Source organism: Canis lupus, chromosome 19 (genome assembly GCF_011100685.1).
Source record: "Canis lupus familiaris isolate Mischka breed German Shepherd chromosome 19, alternate assembly UU_Cfam_GSD_1.0, whole genome shotgun sequence".
NCBI lineage: Eukaryota > Metazoa > Chordata > Mammalia > Carnivora > Canidae > Canis > Canis lupus.
The window spans coordinates 47,149,721-47,166,136 of NC_049240.1; the positions used below are offsets into that span (position 1 = coordinate 47,149,721).

Below are 16,416 nucleotides of genomic sequence, written 5' to 3' on the forward strand. Positions count from 1 at the left end.
TTTAGTATATTTTGGCATAAATTTTTATATCTACTTAATTTAATTCAAATATAATGACTTCATCATGAAGTCCAAGGTGTCTCCAAATACAATAGTAATTAAATTCCATTCCTCCTAAAGGGATAATCCACTTATTTGTAGAATCACTGTAGCCATATCATTTAACATTTTTTAGGACTTTTTGAATATTTGGCATATTTTATTACACATTTCCTGCTTACATTTTCAGCTTCCTTAAGATGGAATAAATTCCCCTTTGGTTCATAGTCAAAGATTGATAGTAAATGAAATGTGAATGATACTTAGTTCAAACGTAGGATTGTTTTAGTCCTTTGGCCTTAAACCTTAGATTTTGATATTTGAAGGCATTTTTTTTTTTTATGCTTCAGTCCTGTTTTAGACATATTTTTTTTCATAGCAGAATAGTGGCTGTTTTTCAGGGAAAAAAAAAAAGAAAACATCTAAATAAGGATATTGGGTGATCCTTTAAAATTGAGCTATCTGTAACATAGCAGTAAAGAAGCAAGTGACTTTTTTTCTAAGATCTGCATTCCAGATTTCACAACTGAAACCAAATCACCATAGTCCTTTTCTCATTTGCACAGAGTCCTTGACTGTATGAGATTGTTTGCTGAGGACTAGTGAACTAGAAATCAAGATCTTTGTAATCTCTTAATTCTATCATTTAAAATGATGCCAATTTGATAGAATGGCATTCTCATTTTCCTCATTTGCTTCATTTTCTTCATTTGCAAAATTACTTTATGATAGTGGAGGGAAGCTGCATTTGAAGAATGTTTATTATGTGCTTTGAGATCATTAAAGCTGATATCACTTTGCATACCAAGTGGTAGTATTCACGTCCCTAATACACTAAGGTTCTGATATAATCAACCTTTAAAGAATAACGTATCATGACCAACAGTTTATGTATAATTCCATGACATAACTGTGTCTGCAGTAATTACTCACTCCTCTGAAATCTTGACATGAGCATTGTCTGTGCCACTCACATTGGGACTCACATAAGCCATTTTCTATTGTTATTTATCTTTATATGCATATGTCCTATTTATGCAAACAGACTGTGAGCTTTTTGGGGGGTGGTATATCCTTAGCTTCTAGCAATGTGCCTTGTACTTAATGGACGCTTAATCAGTCCTTGATTACTAGGGGGATATTTGGTCAGATACATTCCCTTTTGGTCTCATGAACAAAGAATTATTTGTGGAATTTATTCTGTGATAGGAAAGGTGCTAATATCAAAGAGGGGAACACATATCACTCAATATCTCTTGTACCTTTGATAGTCTCAAATGCAGTTGAGGTCAAACTGAGTGGAAATAAGACAACAATATTCAGCCATCAAATATGTTTTACTGCTAAGGTACCTATCCATAGCATAAAGTTGTGCATGGATCATCGTCATATACATTTGATCATTATTTATAAAAGGTTGGTAATAACTAAATTAAGATGTCTATAGTGTTTACTCTGTGGAACCATAGTTTTATTTTGCTTTTGTGCTATCTTTATTTTTTTCCAAATTCTTCATAATAAACACAATTATTTTTATAATTAGGAAAAAATGTGAAATTCTAAAAAGTTTTTCTATTCCGGTGAACCAAATTACAGAAATTTTTAGCAGTATCAATGCCTTTCTATATATTATTTTTCACTTAAGTTAAAATCAAACACGGGAAAGACTAAATGCCAGACTGTATAGTGGCAAGGACAATACTTGATGTTACTGAAAAGGGCAATACTTAAATAAACATAAACACTACTCATTAAAACTCCTCAAAGATGTTTAAATTAGCATAACAATACTCCATGTGTTCATTAAAGCCTGAACAACACATTTCTTCTCTCCTCATCACTTATTGGTGGAGTTTGAAGCTGGGAGATACCTGCTTCCATCTTCAGAAGAACCACAACAAGGGCACAGACCTAGATTCCTAGACCAGAGGAAAACTATTGTTGAAATAATACCCAAAAGCCTTAAAGAATGTGTCAATGTGTCTATTCTTCCCATTGCCAAGTGGATATACTCATATGATTTACTAGGCATCCATGTGTCACCAGCAAGAGTTCAGACAGGTCCTTATTGAGTGTGAAACGTTTGAGGCAAATTTCCCCAGACAGGTAATTCAAGATATCTATTATTGACAACAGTAGCACATTTCATTAAGACTGCTTTGGTGCCAGGATAGATCGCTTCAAAATATGAGTTTGTGGCAAGGAGGGATTTCAACAGATGTTTGTCTAAAGTAGGCCACTAAGTGAGATGGAGACTAGCCATTCTTGCCTAAACCCGGTTGCATTTTCCGTAAGTTCTTTCCTCATCCACCTCACGCCAGCATCTGTCACTTAAGCAAAACATGATATAGAAAGAACACATTAGCATGGCTTAATATCAAATCTTTTGTGCCGGTTATTAGTATTACATCACTTTAGATTGTTATCAGCAATTGTTCACTCAAAAGGGTTAGTCAAAGCTAAAACAGTCTTTGCTGATGTCTTTTCCCCCCAAGAGTGTTGAAAATTCGATTGTTCAAACTGCAAATATGATTCAGCAAACCATTTATCTGAAAACCTTAAAGAGGTAATGTAAAATGTGGATTGAGAAACCTGGATTAAATGGGCTCGGGCAGCCAAAGACTTTGAAACTGCTTTCCTGTGAATATCTGGGATAGAGCAGAACAAAGTCAATTACTGACTGTAATTAAGAAGTGGAAGCATTTAAACTGTAGAGAGCAGTAGCAGACTTCTCCAGACTGCCTAGTAACTGGAAAGATTAGTGGGAAGACAGAGGAAAGAATGCAAACTGTATCTTTCTGATAGTATATTTTGAATGAATTGCATTCATATAGTTCTCTGATCCAGCTTCCTCAAATGAATTCATAAATCACTGATTATGTACGATTAATGCAGCAATATATTTGGATAAAGAAACTTTTAAAATACATTTTGTTTTCGGTTGTGTTGGCAGTAAAAGATCCCCTTTGCATTGCATAGCATGCACCAAAAATGCAAATGTACTGCTGAAGTACTTACATTTTATCACTGTTTGAATTTACTAGACTGAAAACTGAACTGTTAGCTCTTTCCTCAAACCCTCAGAATATAGTAAATCTAATTATGTTTGTTTCTTGTACTTTGAAATGTTTCTTTTTATAATTTTAATAATGGTTTATTTATAATGGCAGAGAAATATATTAGACAGTACACTGTGTTTGGGCTAATTCATATTTCTTTGTGTATGTTAACAAATTGTGATGTTATATAATACATTCATAATCAAAATATTTAAATTTAAATTAGAATGAAGGTAGAGGTCAAGGACATTACTGGTTTTCTTGGGTTAGTTACAAGTGACCTTATATTTCTAGATTACTATTTCTGTGGCAACACTTCATAGAATAAATATTTGGAACTTTATGTAAGTAAAGAACATTGCTAGGGTGTTCAGATAATTAGGCAAACATCAGCTTAACTGTCTTTTAATAGATACATAAAACAGAGGACTATTTGGAGGCTATTTTGAGCCATCCCAAATCTTACATGCAATTTTACTTTAAAAAAAAGAGCCATTGGCTCTGGTAGTCTGTCAAATTCTAATGTGGATAATTAAATTCCTCTTATTTTCTAATCTTTCAGTTCTCATAATTGCATATCCTTGGATAGTTCCTCTCCTTACAGTTGTAAAACATCGGAACGCATCTCACTCAAGAATGGTTGTATTGCAGCACTGAGAGATGTTGCATCTTTATATAGTTTTTCTAAAAATAAATGACAAGTGAATATATATGTATGTGTATAATCGAAGATTTCTTTAAGACTCCGAGATCATTGTCATTAAATTTTGCCATAAGAATCACTGAAACCTTCTGAGTGAGCTATTTTGGGTAATAATTGTCACTTGAATGATAGAATTATAGAGACATCCTGAAGCATGATTTGTGATTTTCTGAACCTGTGCCACATTTCAGTGTTCACCTCCAATTTAGAGCAAGTAAGGCTGAGAAGAGGTGACTAGCTCCTGATTGAGTATTTTGAAATGTCAGTCCTCTCAACCTCTGAAGCCTTGCCTGATGTGTGACAGTAGTCGGGAAATGTTCATCTTCCAGTTGAAACAAAAAGTCAATACAAAGGGAAAATCTTCACAGTTCAGATTGAATGGCCTAATACAGAGAGCGTGTCCACACCCACTCTAATCAAATTCGCCTCTAAGTAGCCTTTTATGCGTGAAATCAAGAGCATTGCTCTGTTTCTATAGGGTCACACTCTTCTCTCGCAATTCTGCGGGGGAAAAGATGCACTGTAGTGAAAAACATATAGTTACATGTTAAATATTGCCAACTACTTAGTAGCTCTGAGAGTCTGAAATGGGGATGTTCACTTGATAAATACTCTCCATGAGAGGTTCAAATATGTAAATAAACTTTTATTCTAATACACTCCTTTTGTGAGGGAAATTAGTCCTTTATTACTTTCCTATAGATCTTTATCATAGGAAAGTAGAAGTAGCCAAATGTTATTCATTTGAATGACCTTTTGGAAAAGTCTGCATTAGTCTCTTTGGTAAATAATCTGTTTTACAGCCCTCCATAAAAGGAAATCAAATATAGAGATACTATTAGATTTGAAAAAGACAAACAGGAAAGAGCCAAAAGTGCAGAATGAATTCTGACACACCCGGGTACATTTTTCTGAGGTTCTGACTTAAGTGGATGCCGTCTGCATCATTCTGAACTTCCTGACTTGCCTCTTCTTGACTTGGAGTAATTCGGCTTTAGTCCTACTCTGAGTTAATCGTTCTATTATTACAACAATAATGTATTTGTTATGACATGAAAAAACAGTTTATAGAGAGCAGTTCAAAATGATCCTAGTCTCCCAGTTCCCAGAAAGACAATTACTGGAATACAAGAAAATATTTTGGTGTATTGAAGTGTGTTTTTCAAACAGTATATATATATACATATATATGCAGTATATATATATATTTTTTTCATTTTTTAATGTAAGAGATCTATTTTATATGGTTTGCTTACCTGTCGATTTTTTCTTTTCAGATCACAACAGTATCAGGAAATGAATTCCTTCTACAGTCAGATATTGACTTCATCATATTGGATTGGTTCCACGCTATCAAAAATGCAATTGACAGATTGGTATGTATTTGTTTTGGCTGTTACCTTTATTAATTAAAATGTTGTCACTTAAATTGTGTTGCTTAGGCATATAACACACACATTTAAATGGATCCTCTAGATTGAGAGATATTAAGTTATTTTAAGTTTAGATAGAGTCCACTAAAACCTGATTCAACAGACTTGATTTGTAGAGCTGAATATCATTTGATTTCTCTCTTTCAAAAAACACAGTGCATTCATTTCCCCCACTGAAATAACATGGACATTCATTTACTAGAAACTGTAAAAAGCACACAAGCACTTAATGACTACTGAGTTTTCACATTTTCAGTTTATGTAGTCTGTAATACATATTCTTGAAAATAAATATCAATGTATTTAATTAAGCCCATGCTCACTCTTATAACACCAGTAAATAATAATCCTTTGTACTGACTTTCATTATCTTTCCAGCGACACTAGATTGTTCTTCTCATGAAAATTATCAATCTGAAACTTCATAAAATTACCCTAAATCATATATTCAGAGTATATTTTTAAAGAATCAAATTATTTAAAACTACCATTATATACTGATTCTAGACCAAACATCTAATTTTTGGACACTAATATTTGCAAAATGTTGAGAAAAAAAACTATCCTTGAGAGCTTTGTATAAGGTATAAAATAAAATAGGGAATGACAGCATTTTCTGTGTGACTTTATTGCTTTTAACTGCAGTCTTCCTTTATATCATTTTTGGACTAAAACCTTAAAAAATAACAAATTGACTTTTCTCCATCATCCATATAGTCCCCTCATTCAGGACATGCTTGACTGCTCACACCCACATCCACCCACCCACACACAGAGTTTGTTGTTGTCATTAAGAGTAGACTCTGGAGTCAAACTGCCTGAGTTTGAATCCTGGTTCCATCCTTTGCTAGCTGTGTGGCCTTAGGCAGTTTACTTATCTCTTTTGGCTTCCGTTTCCTTGTCTGGAAAGTAGGGGTAATAAATGATATCTACCTCGTAGTATTACTGTGATGATTAATTGAGTTAATACATGAGCAGTGCTTGGGGTAATGCACAGCATTTAGTAAGTTTATATATATGTACATGGCTATTATTAAATTTGATTATTGAGCTTAGCATAGAGACCCTTTTCTAAAATAATTATCTTAGTTCAATCTTCCCTTAAAATCTAACATCAAAATATATCACTAAGCTATTTGGTGAATCCTTTCTTCCTTGTAAAATTATTCAGTCTAATTGTTTGTTATTTCCAGCCAAAGGATCCAAGTGGTTCATCAAGAAACCTGGAATTATTCAAAATCCAGAGATCCTCCAGTACTGAATTACTAGGTCACTACGATAATGATACAAAAGAACAGAAACCAGAACACAGAAAATCTTTAAGTAAGTATTTTTTTTTTTTACTTGCTGATTTTAACTTTGCCTAAATGCAATGCTTATGAAATATAAATGCATTGAAATAAGATTTCAGCCAAACTCATACTACTCATGGAAGATTCGTAGCCATTTCCTGGCCAGGGATTCATGCACTGGAGGGCAGTCTGGGTGCTTTGCTCACGTCATTGTTGGTAATGCCTTTTGAGAAAATAATTGTTCCAAGGTCATGGTCTCTGCTTACAGCAAATCTCTGAGTCTCTGAGTAATATCCACAGCGTTCAGATTGGTGATTGATTTTAAAAGTGGGAAATGTCAAGCATCCCCAAACCTTGGTATGCGGAGTATTTGATTTTCATACATTAAAAGATGCGTGAGTGACCGCCACAGTTGGACCAACTTAAACCAATAGGCTATGCAACCTTCCATACTGTCAAACCACCAAAAAAAAATTAGAAATGTGGGAAGTGAATAATATGTTCTCTAGGGTCACATCAAGTTCTAATATTCTGAAAGAAATGAATTTGGAGTAAAAAGGGCCAATCTCATGATATAGCAATCTTGAATATACCTCTCAACCTTGCTCATTCTGTTCCTTCTCAACGAAAGGAGATTATGAAAAGGTGTCCAACATATCTCACAGCTGGTTTGAGTTTTGGCTTCTTGAAAGGTGTCTCCAAAATCAAAGCAGGTGTCTCAAGAATCAAAGGAGACCAATTTCTCAAAGTGTCAAAAATTATAGTACTTTTCTTGGATCATCTATCTACCTAGCTATCCTCAATCTTCTGAATCACTATTTTTTCTGCCATCTCCCTATGATCTGATATCAGAGCTAGTTACTTTCTAGCTTTTTGAATTACAGAGAACTCCATAAGTAGGGAAAGGCTACTAACAGAATATCTACACATGTACATGAGTACATGTGCTAAATGACTATATGTGTATATGCATATATTTGTGTGCATTAGAGAAGACTCTCTCTCTATATATATATACACACACATATATGTATGTATATATAAACATAGATGCACTCTCACACACATACGACAAGAAAGAGAGAAGCTATTTATATATAACATATCTTCCAGAGCTAAATTATTGGGATCTTAAAATTATCTAGAAATAGCATGACAACTTTGAGTAGAAGCACCCCTTCAAAATTAAGTCATTATTCAAAAACCCATACCATAATTTCAGCAACTGCTAGAAACATATTTAGCTAGCCAGTTGTGTTAAGTTGGAGTTTAAAATGATCAATGTTAATGTCTTAAACTGTATGGTGCTTTGCAAATTAAGTTATTTGTGGAGAGTTAGCCGTGCCATTTTAAAAGATTATTCCATAAGGTGGTACAGTTTGGAGTTATCTCATTTAAATGTTTCCCTTTAATTTCTGGTCATCTGGTGAAGTATCTTTTACTGATGGCAATTACTTAATATGGGATCAAATTTAAGGTAACATTTTAGAATTAGAATTCAGTTGTGGGTATGTTAATGTATCCATGCGAACATTCTGTTGTATATATAATAGGATAGATGAGGTAATGACTGGTAGAGGCTTGGAGGATACCTGGACGTGCTTCTAGAGCCTGAAGTTTGGGAGAAAATAAAGATTTGTAAAAGTATCTGAGAAACATTGAAGCAAATGGATTCTGTGTTCAGCAATAGTCACTTGAAATCTTTAGGATGATACTGGGGAGAAAATGTTTCTACAGATAACGCACCAGCTCCTCCTATTTAGAATTTATTTTTGATTGGGAAAGATAATTATTTGTGTATTTAGGGCTTAAATTCAATCCTGGTTGGAGATAAGGGAAGAGACATATGATTGTTCTACTCATGTTCAAATGTACCTAATTCTCTAGGGACCTCATCTTTACTTTTTCCTTTGCAGTTCAAAAATAATGACAGCTAGCAACATTAAGCAGGCATTGTTCTAAATTCTGATTTATGTCGACTCACCTAATCCTCCCACCCACCCAGTGAATCAATTCTACTACTAACTCTATTTTATAGATGAGAAAACTGAGGTGCAGAAAATTAAGGACATTTGTAAAAGACAAATTATGGGGACAGGTTACAAACTCATGCAGTTTGAGATTACAGCCTGTGCTTTTAGCCATTAGACTACAGCGAAGTGAACAAATAAAAGGTAAACTTTGTATCAACTTTGGACCTGGATGGAAATATTACACTAAAAATGAGATGCATAGAAATCAGTAAATTTAAATAGGGACCCAAAAACATATTAGCAAGAGAATTAAAACCAGATGTCTCTGGAGTTTGATTTCACTATTAAAATAAAGGGGTCATTTAGTTGTAATGCTAGCCCTAATTTTAGAAAATGCTTCATTTCTATATTTGATGGATATTTATAGCTGTGAGCCCTTTTTAAGTCTTAGTAGGTTTTTATGCAATATAGGATACAGTTAATATCCATCTATTACTTTGAATTAAGCTCGTTTACTATTTAGGTATTGATTTTCCTTTGAAAGGTATAATGATTAACCCACCCACACCGTATCAAATTAGACTATGCATTTGAAATAGTGACTGGCATATTTTATATTTGATCCTTTTTAAAATACTTCTTCAAGTAGGAAATATATTGTGCAAAACCTCTCTGATCTCAGTCCTAGATTTGAACATCCAAACTTAGGTTTTTAAAACATGCATTTAGGTTTATGTTACCCTTTTGAGATTAAATAATTATGTGGAATTAGAGATTCACAGTATCTCCTTCCTTATTAGTAGTCTAAGCAGGAACTTTATTGTCAGTTTGCTGCCTTTGGCTTCCTGTGCCCTTGATGTTCCCATGAGTTTTGTCGCCAAGATTGTAGACAGATAAAGCCAGAATTACTTTTTTTAAAGGCATGTGAACATCATTAGCAGCTAACAGGTGGTCATTTCATTGTCCAGTTTCTCTGGGTAACATGGGAAAAAATATGTACTCTCAATGAGTGAATTGTGAAAGCTAAGTGCTTAAATATACTTTCCTTTTTAAAATATGATTCTAACCTGCCAACATTATTAAGGACTAATCAGATATTTTAAGATATCAGTTGAGACTAACAGACAAGAAGCCAGAAAATTCAATGTAAGGGCCAAATCACTGTGGGAAATTCAGGACACCAGCATGGGATGAGAGTGGGAGAGCAGCTCTCCAGGGAGGGTTGTTAATGGAAAGTGGAGAGTCAATCAAAGAAAATGCTAGCATATTTTTCCAAGGAAAGAGAAGTATCTTTCACTGATGGCAAAAAGGAAAGGCTCAAATATAAATCCTGCATCAGATAACCTTGGAGAGGTTTTTTAACTTTTCTGAGCTTTACTTTGTAGATCTATAAAAATGGGTCTAATACTGTCCTTGCAGGATAGCATGAGAATTTGAAATTAGATATGTAAATACTCACAGCAGGCACTCAATGAGCAGGAGCTCTTATTATTATCCTCTGTGTCCCCAAGCAGATGGTATCAAAATAGGACGTGAGCCTAGGATAGTGTCTAATGGAAGAATGGAACAGAACAAATATACTTGACATCCTCTCCCCAAGTATAGAGAAAATAGGTGGAAAGAGTCTGAATTGGATATGGGAGTCATAGCTACAAAAATCTAAATATGAGCAGCTGGTCTTTCTCCTGGCGACTCCCCAGGTGAAAATGGCAGCCAGGGCATTCTTGGGAGCAGCACACCAGGAAATAGTAGAAGGGAGCCAAGAGATACTCATGATTCTTCTATGCCTAGAAGAGCTGGTCATGAAGAAGTTCCAGTTGATGGAAGGGATTCAGCTTGTAGCCATTTCATTATTCCTTTAGGCATAGCCTTAGTTTATTCATTAACTCACGTATTCATTCTTCTGCATTAATCGATATACCTGAAGGTACACAAGTAAAATTCATGAGTTCACTCATTTGCACTTTCTATGTTTTAAAATTATTTTTGTATTTGGGTTATGCTTTAGAAGTGGTATACTGCATGCTGATCAAACGCTAAACTGTAAAATCCGTAAGTGGAGACCTTGGATAATTTTTATATAAAAATGACACATTTGGCATTATAAACAAACACCCCCAAATGAACATGAACTAGAAGAATAAAATCAAAAGGTAAGAGAACTGAAAGAAAATGAGTTTTCTTTTAGCTGTCTTATGATGTTTTCATAAAAAAGAAATGTGGGTGAAATACTGAAAGTATTCAGATATGGCTTTCCCAGTTGCATCTCCCCTTAATGATGTGTGTAGGAGGGGTGTACTTACCAGGCTCCAGGGGTAAAGAAAGGAATGGAAAAATTGGAATGAGATATTCATACAATGTAGAAAATGAAAATACTTCTGAACCTTTAATAATATCTTTGTTTAAAAATTTGTCTGCAAAGTAATCATGATTATGCCAAGTGAAAACAAGTCTGTTAGAGAAGGCAGTTAGTTTTTTGTACTAATCTAAATAATTATAACACTGGTCATCCACAACTGTAAGTAGACTATGTTCTCAAAGTCCAATTGTAAACTGGATGCTTAGATCTTAGCACACTTTCATAAGGAAACCACGGACCAGCCACAAAAGCACACTTGGACCTTATGCAATCATTTAGAATGTTGTTTTTAGGGAACAGCTTGTTCTGAGTTTGTTGCACCTCTGGCCCTAAGAGCTAAGACTTTCCAGTACCATTGCTTTCCATCTGGTTTCTCTTTTCCCCCTCCGCTACTCCTGTACCAACTCCACCAAAGCAATTAGAATGACCCACCAGAATGGCTTTGGCCAGGAGGTTCCTGGACCCTGAAAATCCTCAGTGGTGTCAAAGAGGGAATGCAGAGCCTCCAAATCCAGAAGCAAATAGTGGGAAAAAGAGAGAACGAAGGACTGGGAAAGATTTTTGCAGCATGGGCAGGGAAGTGAGTCCTTTGCAGGGGCAGATGTTCTTTGTACGAAATGTGTGTAATGACAGATTAAGTCTGGTATTGTCCCAAATGTTAATATTTGATGAATCTAGGTGGTGTCTTTAGGAGTGATCATTATGCTCCTGTTTTCTGTATGTTAAAAAGTTTCACAATTAAAAATGAGTACACACACATTCTGTACTACTCATGGTCATAATTCAATAAAAGAATATACATATTTCCATATTTTCTACTCCTGGCTTGAAAATTTCTAAAGATCAAATTTTCTGAATATGAGTTATATTAAGACCTCTTTAAGTAAAAAAAAAAAACACTGATAATTCATTATTTTCTTGTTTTTTCTCCAAAAGCTGATATATTTTTTCTCTGACCATTATGGCCTTTCTGGTAACAGTGTAATTAAAGAAATTCATAAGATGTTTATTATCGTCCAAAATGGAAAAGTCATACTAGTTTCTTGGATGAATATGTGATTAGCAATTGTTTAAAACACATATTGTGAAGTCTGTTCTGGAGACCCATATAAAGACATATTTTAAAGTTTCTTCTTAAGAATTTTGTATGAAACAGCCTAATCTTGCCAATGCATGAAAATAATAAGATGGATAAGCCATCTGCCAAGAAAATGAAAACAATATTAAAATTGCACAAATAAAGTATATCTCATTCTGAAGAAACAGAAAATCTCTTACCTGGAAACAACAAAAACACCACAGTATTTATACAGAGTATTATAGGCTATTGTGTTGTCGGACAGACAAAGGTTTTCAATTTGGGTAGGATGGTCTATCATCTGATTCTTGTTTTTTCCCCTACAATTGATATTGCTACCCTGGCACCAATTTTGGTCAGTATTTGCACCTGAAAAAAATAACTATTGAAGAAAAATATGAAAATAAAAATTGCTTTGTTTTACAATAGTCGGAAAACAATATCAGAGGAGTAGTGAGTGTCAGTTCTTTTGTTGATCGTTTTCCACAGGTTCAGGGAATCCTTTATTTCAAAACATTTCTGTAACAGAAGAAAAAATGAAATATTTTAAATGAAAACTTATGCTGCTTAAGAGGGAGCATTTAAACACTGTGAGAAAAAATAGTAAAGATTAGACACACACTTGATAGTCGGGCGTCCAAACTATTTTGCCAAAATGGTTGTATTCATGAAGGTTACAGGACTTCACTGAGGCACTGTGTGACTATAGCAATTGTTCTGACATGTGTTCCCAAGATAGTTAGCAGCAATCCCAGCTTTCCTGGGACCCATAGATTGCAGTTTATTCAAACCATTCAGCTCCCCATGAATCATTTGATAAGAGGACCTAGTTATAAGCTGAGCAAAGAATATTCTGATTAATCTCTTCTTTCCCTTCTAAGGGGTTGATCTTGCCCTCTGACCTGTGGGTGTCCATTGTCATGTATCTTGTAACATCAGCTACTCTGAGAGTCTATCTAACCCTATCAGCACTCAAGCACTAGATCACCCCATCTCTTCCTGACCCTGGCAGTAACTCCATGACCATTTTTCCCCTTAGATGAACTGCATTTAATCAATTTCTGATTTCATTGGGTCAAATGGCACCTTTCTTTCAATAATAGGCCAAATCCAAAGGGCTTACTCTTGAGCAATATTTCCTTAGCATTAATACACTACTGTGATTGTAAACAATATAAAAAGTGCTCTTTGATCTCCTCTGAAATTTCCCCTCCGTTTATTCTATGACTCCAGAATGGGTATATATTAACATTTCCTTGTAAAGTTAAATGTATAATATTTGTCCCCTACTGTCATATCAAGTTTAAAGTATCTTAGCTAAACACGATACATAAGCTATTCTTATAGTGAATCCCTGTGCAGACAAAAACAGTCTTTTGAATGCACATGGTCACCTCTTTTTGTATATAGAATTTATTTGGTCTGCTCCTTTTTGTTTGTGGAATATAGGAGCTATGTTAATTCTCTTCAAAATGATAAAAGAAAGTAATCTGCTTTTTAATGCATTTATTTGGGTGTCCCAAATAGGCCTAATAGTATGCTTAGGGGAAAAATGATATAATCTGAAATTTTCTTGGAAAATAAGCTTATTTCTCATTACTAATCGTAAAACCCACATCCATGCAAGGAAAATCAGGTATTGCTTTCACCCAAAAGTATGAGATGTATTCAATAATAACAACTGTGTCTATCCAAATTAAATAAAGTGTGACCTATAACATTAGGACTCTTAGCTTCCTTCAAGAAATGTCTCATGAGTGACTCGTGGAAAGGTAAATCAGTCTGCCAATTTATCTTTCCTTGATTATTTAGATAGAACCTGAAGCCAAGTACTCCTGCTACTTAATTTCCCTAATATAAATAAATATATATTTTTTGTGTACAAAATTAATTGACCTAAAAAAGTAGAGGCCAAATGGGAGATGCAATGGCCAAATAGAAAATGTAAGGACTGGGACTGTGCCATTAGAGTTGATGTCCTCCAAAATTGAAGTCAAAGGTTAAGAGCAACTTCTAATCAAATGACTGCATTGAAATGGTTCAAGTAAAAGTTCCTCAACAGAAAACTCTTCATGACCTGTGTCCTTGTCTGCAGATTTTTCCCACTACTGCCTGACCCATGATTTATATTCCAGAGAAACATGGTGCTTGTAATCCCTGACACACAGGACTCTCTGCTTGCTCTTACCTTTAAGTCAAGATCTTCCTTTGCTAAACTAACATTCTTTAAGACTCAGCTCAGGCCACATCTTCTTCAGAAAACTTCCTGGATCTCTGTGATGAGTTAGATGATCTTCCTTGGTTTTCTTATAATGTTCAGTCCATATCTCTATCATTACAACTACTGAAGTGTGTTACAGTAAGCTAATTAAGTGGGTCTATCTACCCACTAAGCTACCAGACTCTGAAAAGGACTCTAATTTACCCTTATATCTGCTACTTGCAGAGTGGCTTGATAATATCTGAGAGTATTCAAAATGTGTAGTATTAAATTAGTTAATAAAAGAATTAGAATATTCACATGACCAATATCAACATATTACTTGTTCTGTGCTAAAAATGATGAAATTTCTGAAACTTGTTTAGGAACAATAATAAATTGTTCTTTGTTCTGATTACTTGTACTGGGTTGACATTTTAAGGTCACTATATGTCTCTCTAGTTTTCTCTTAGAACTTTAAATCTCAAAGCAATGGTATGTTTTCTGCAGGTCACATGTACTGTGCCTAACAAAATCACATACAAATAAGTGCTTTATTCTGTAGTGAGAATAAAAATGGCCACGACCTTGCAGGAGAGGAAAGGAGGAATCCCAATCCCTTTGCTTAAAGTTACTGTCCTCTCAACATCTTTCTCTCATGCATTCTAGCTTCTATTTTACTTGAGAGAACAACTCTGGTTCATTTTTACTCTTTAGACTTTTCTATAGGCTCTGATTTAGAATTTGCAAAGCTCTATTGAAAACAAGAAAAAAGGAGCAACTTTTTAGGGTACCAAAAAAAGAGTAATAGTAGTTTGGATAATTTGGGGGATTTTTTGATAGTTTTAGAAGACTGAAAAATTTTCTTTAAGGTCAGCTTACTTACAAAAATCTGACTAAACATGAAAGTTCATAAAAGTGTTATATGCACCCTTTTCAAAAGGTTGTATGGTTATTGTATCAGAAATTTGAGTCTAAGAGTCACAAAATTTAAGTACAGCTCTTACCTCTGAGATACACTAGTTATAAGATTAGAACAAGTTTCTTAAGTTCCCCAAAAATGATTTTCCAGATAAATATAATGGATACTTTTTACATAATATAAGATAAAATAAATATATAAATATATATATGATTCATATATGATCTAACAAATATATTAAACCTAATGATAATGTATATACTGAATCTAAAATATATCCAAGAACTTTGTAGATCTATATTATAATATAAATATTAGCTACAATGATTTTCAAATGAGTCTACTCTGAGTAAAATGATCATGGCTTTTTGTTTGTGTGCTATAAATCCATCAGTTCTTCTCTTTAGAAATACAGCAAGAATGCACTTTGCCAATGATTTAAACAGTCAGCAAACTCAGGTTAAACAAATGCATGATTTACCAAAGGCTTAGTTTTTTTAATATCTTCATCGTGCTATTGACTCATGGCATCAAATATACTTTTACTTTATTCCTTATGGGACTCTGAGTGTTATGGGTAATAAACGCTCCATTTTGACATTCCTGAATGTGTGAGCCTGATGTTATAGCATTCTCTAGAGATTAAGCTTCACCAAGTGTCAGTTGCCTTTTCCATTCTTGTATAAAATGGTAAAATGGTGCAATAGTAGGATTTTGACAGAGTTGTATAATTTTACTTAAAAGAAATAAAAGATTTCATTTTCTATTAATAGTTTATATATGTATAGATATTAGAATCAAGCCAAACATCATAACACATAAAGAGATAAAGAGATGCCTTTTTTCACTAGAGTAAAAATATCAAAACCACACGAATATAGAGCCACTTATAAGGAATAAACTGAAAGATGCTAAAAGTCTGGTCTCACCAAAACACACTCCATTGATAGGCTGGCAAGCATGCCTAGATGCATGCCACGTCTAACTCTATCTGAATTAAGAGAATTTGATATCTAGGAGAGGCAGTTCTATCTGTGCAAGGTTTCAGTCATTTACTGAAGCCAGGATCTTTCTATTCCATTAGACTGCAAGTGCCTGAGGGCACGAACCTTCATATGATGACTCCTCCTCATCCCCATTACCTAAAACAGAGTCTGAAATACAGTGGTGTTCCATATTAAATGTCTCAATGAGTGAGTGAATAAATGACTGAATGACATGAAGGGAAGGAATCAATTGCAAATTTTATGTTATGAAGAATGAAGGGAAAGTTTGACATGTAAGGCACTGATTTTTTTTTCAGGTCCCTTGGCAGTTATATTTCTTTTCTAAAAAATATTTCAATTCAACTAAGTAGT

At 34.2% G+C, this 16,416-nt stretch overlaps 1 protein-coding gene across 2 annotated transcripts in view; it reads left to right on the plus strand.

Annotated features, from left to right (window-relative positions):
- Positions 1-16,416, plus strand: part of ARHGAP15 (Rho GTPase activating protein 15) — a 609,765-nt gene that overhangs the window by 299,004 nt on the left and 294,345 nt on the right. For both annotated transcript variants that reach the window (XM_038565114.1, XM_038565115.1), the window contains 2 exons: positions 5,079-5,177; positions 6,428-6,557. In XM_038565114.1, coding sequence (XP_038421042.1) covers positions 5,079-5,177; positions 6,428-6,557 — 229 coding nt within the window. The remainder of the gene's footprint in view (positions 1-5,078; positions 5,178-6,427; positions 6,558-16,416) is intronic.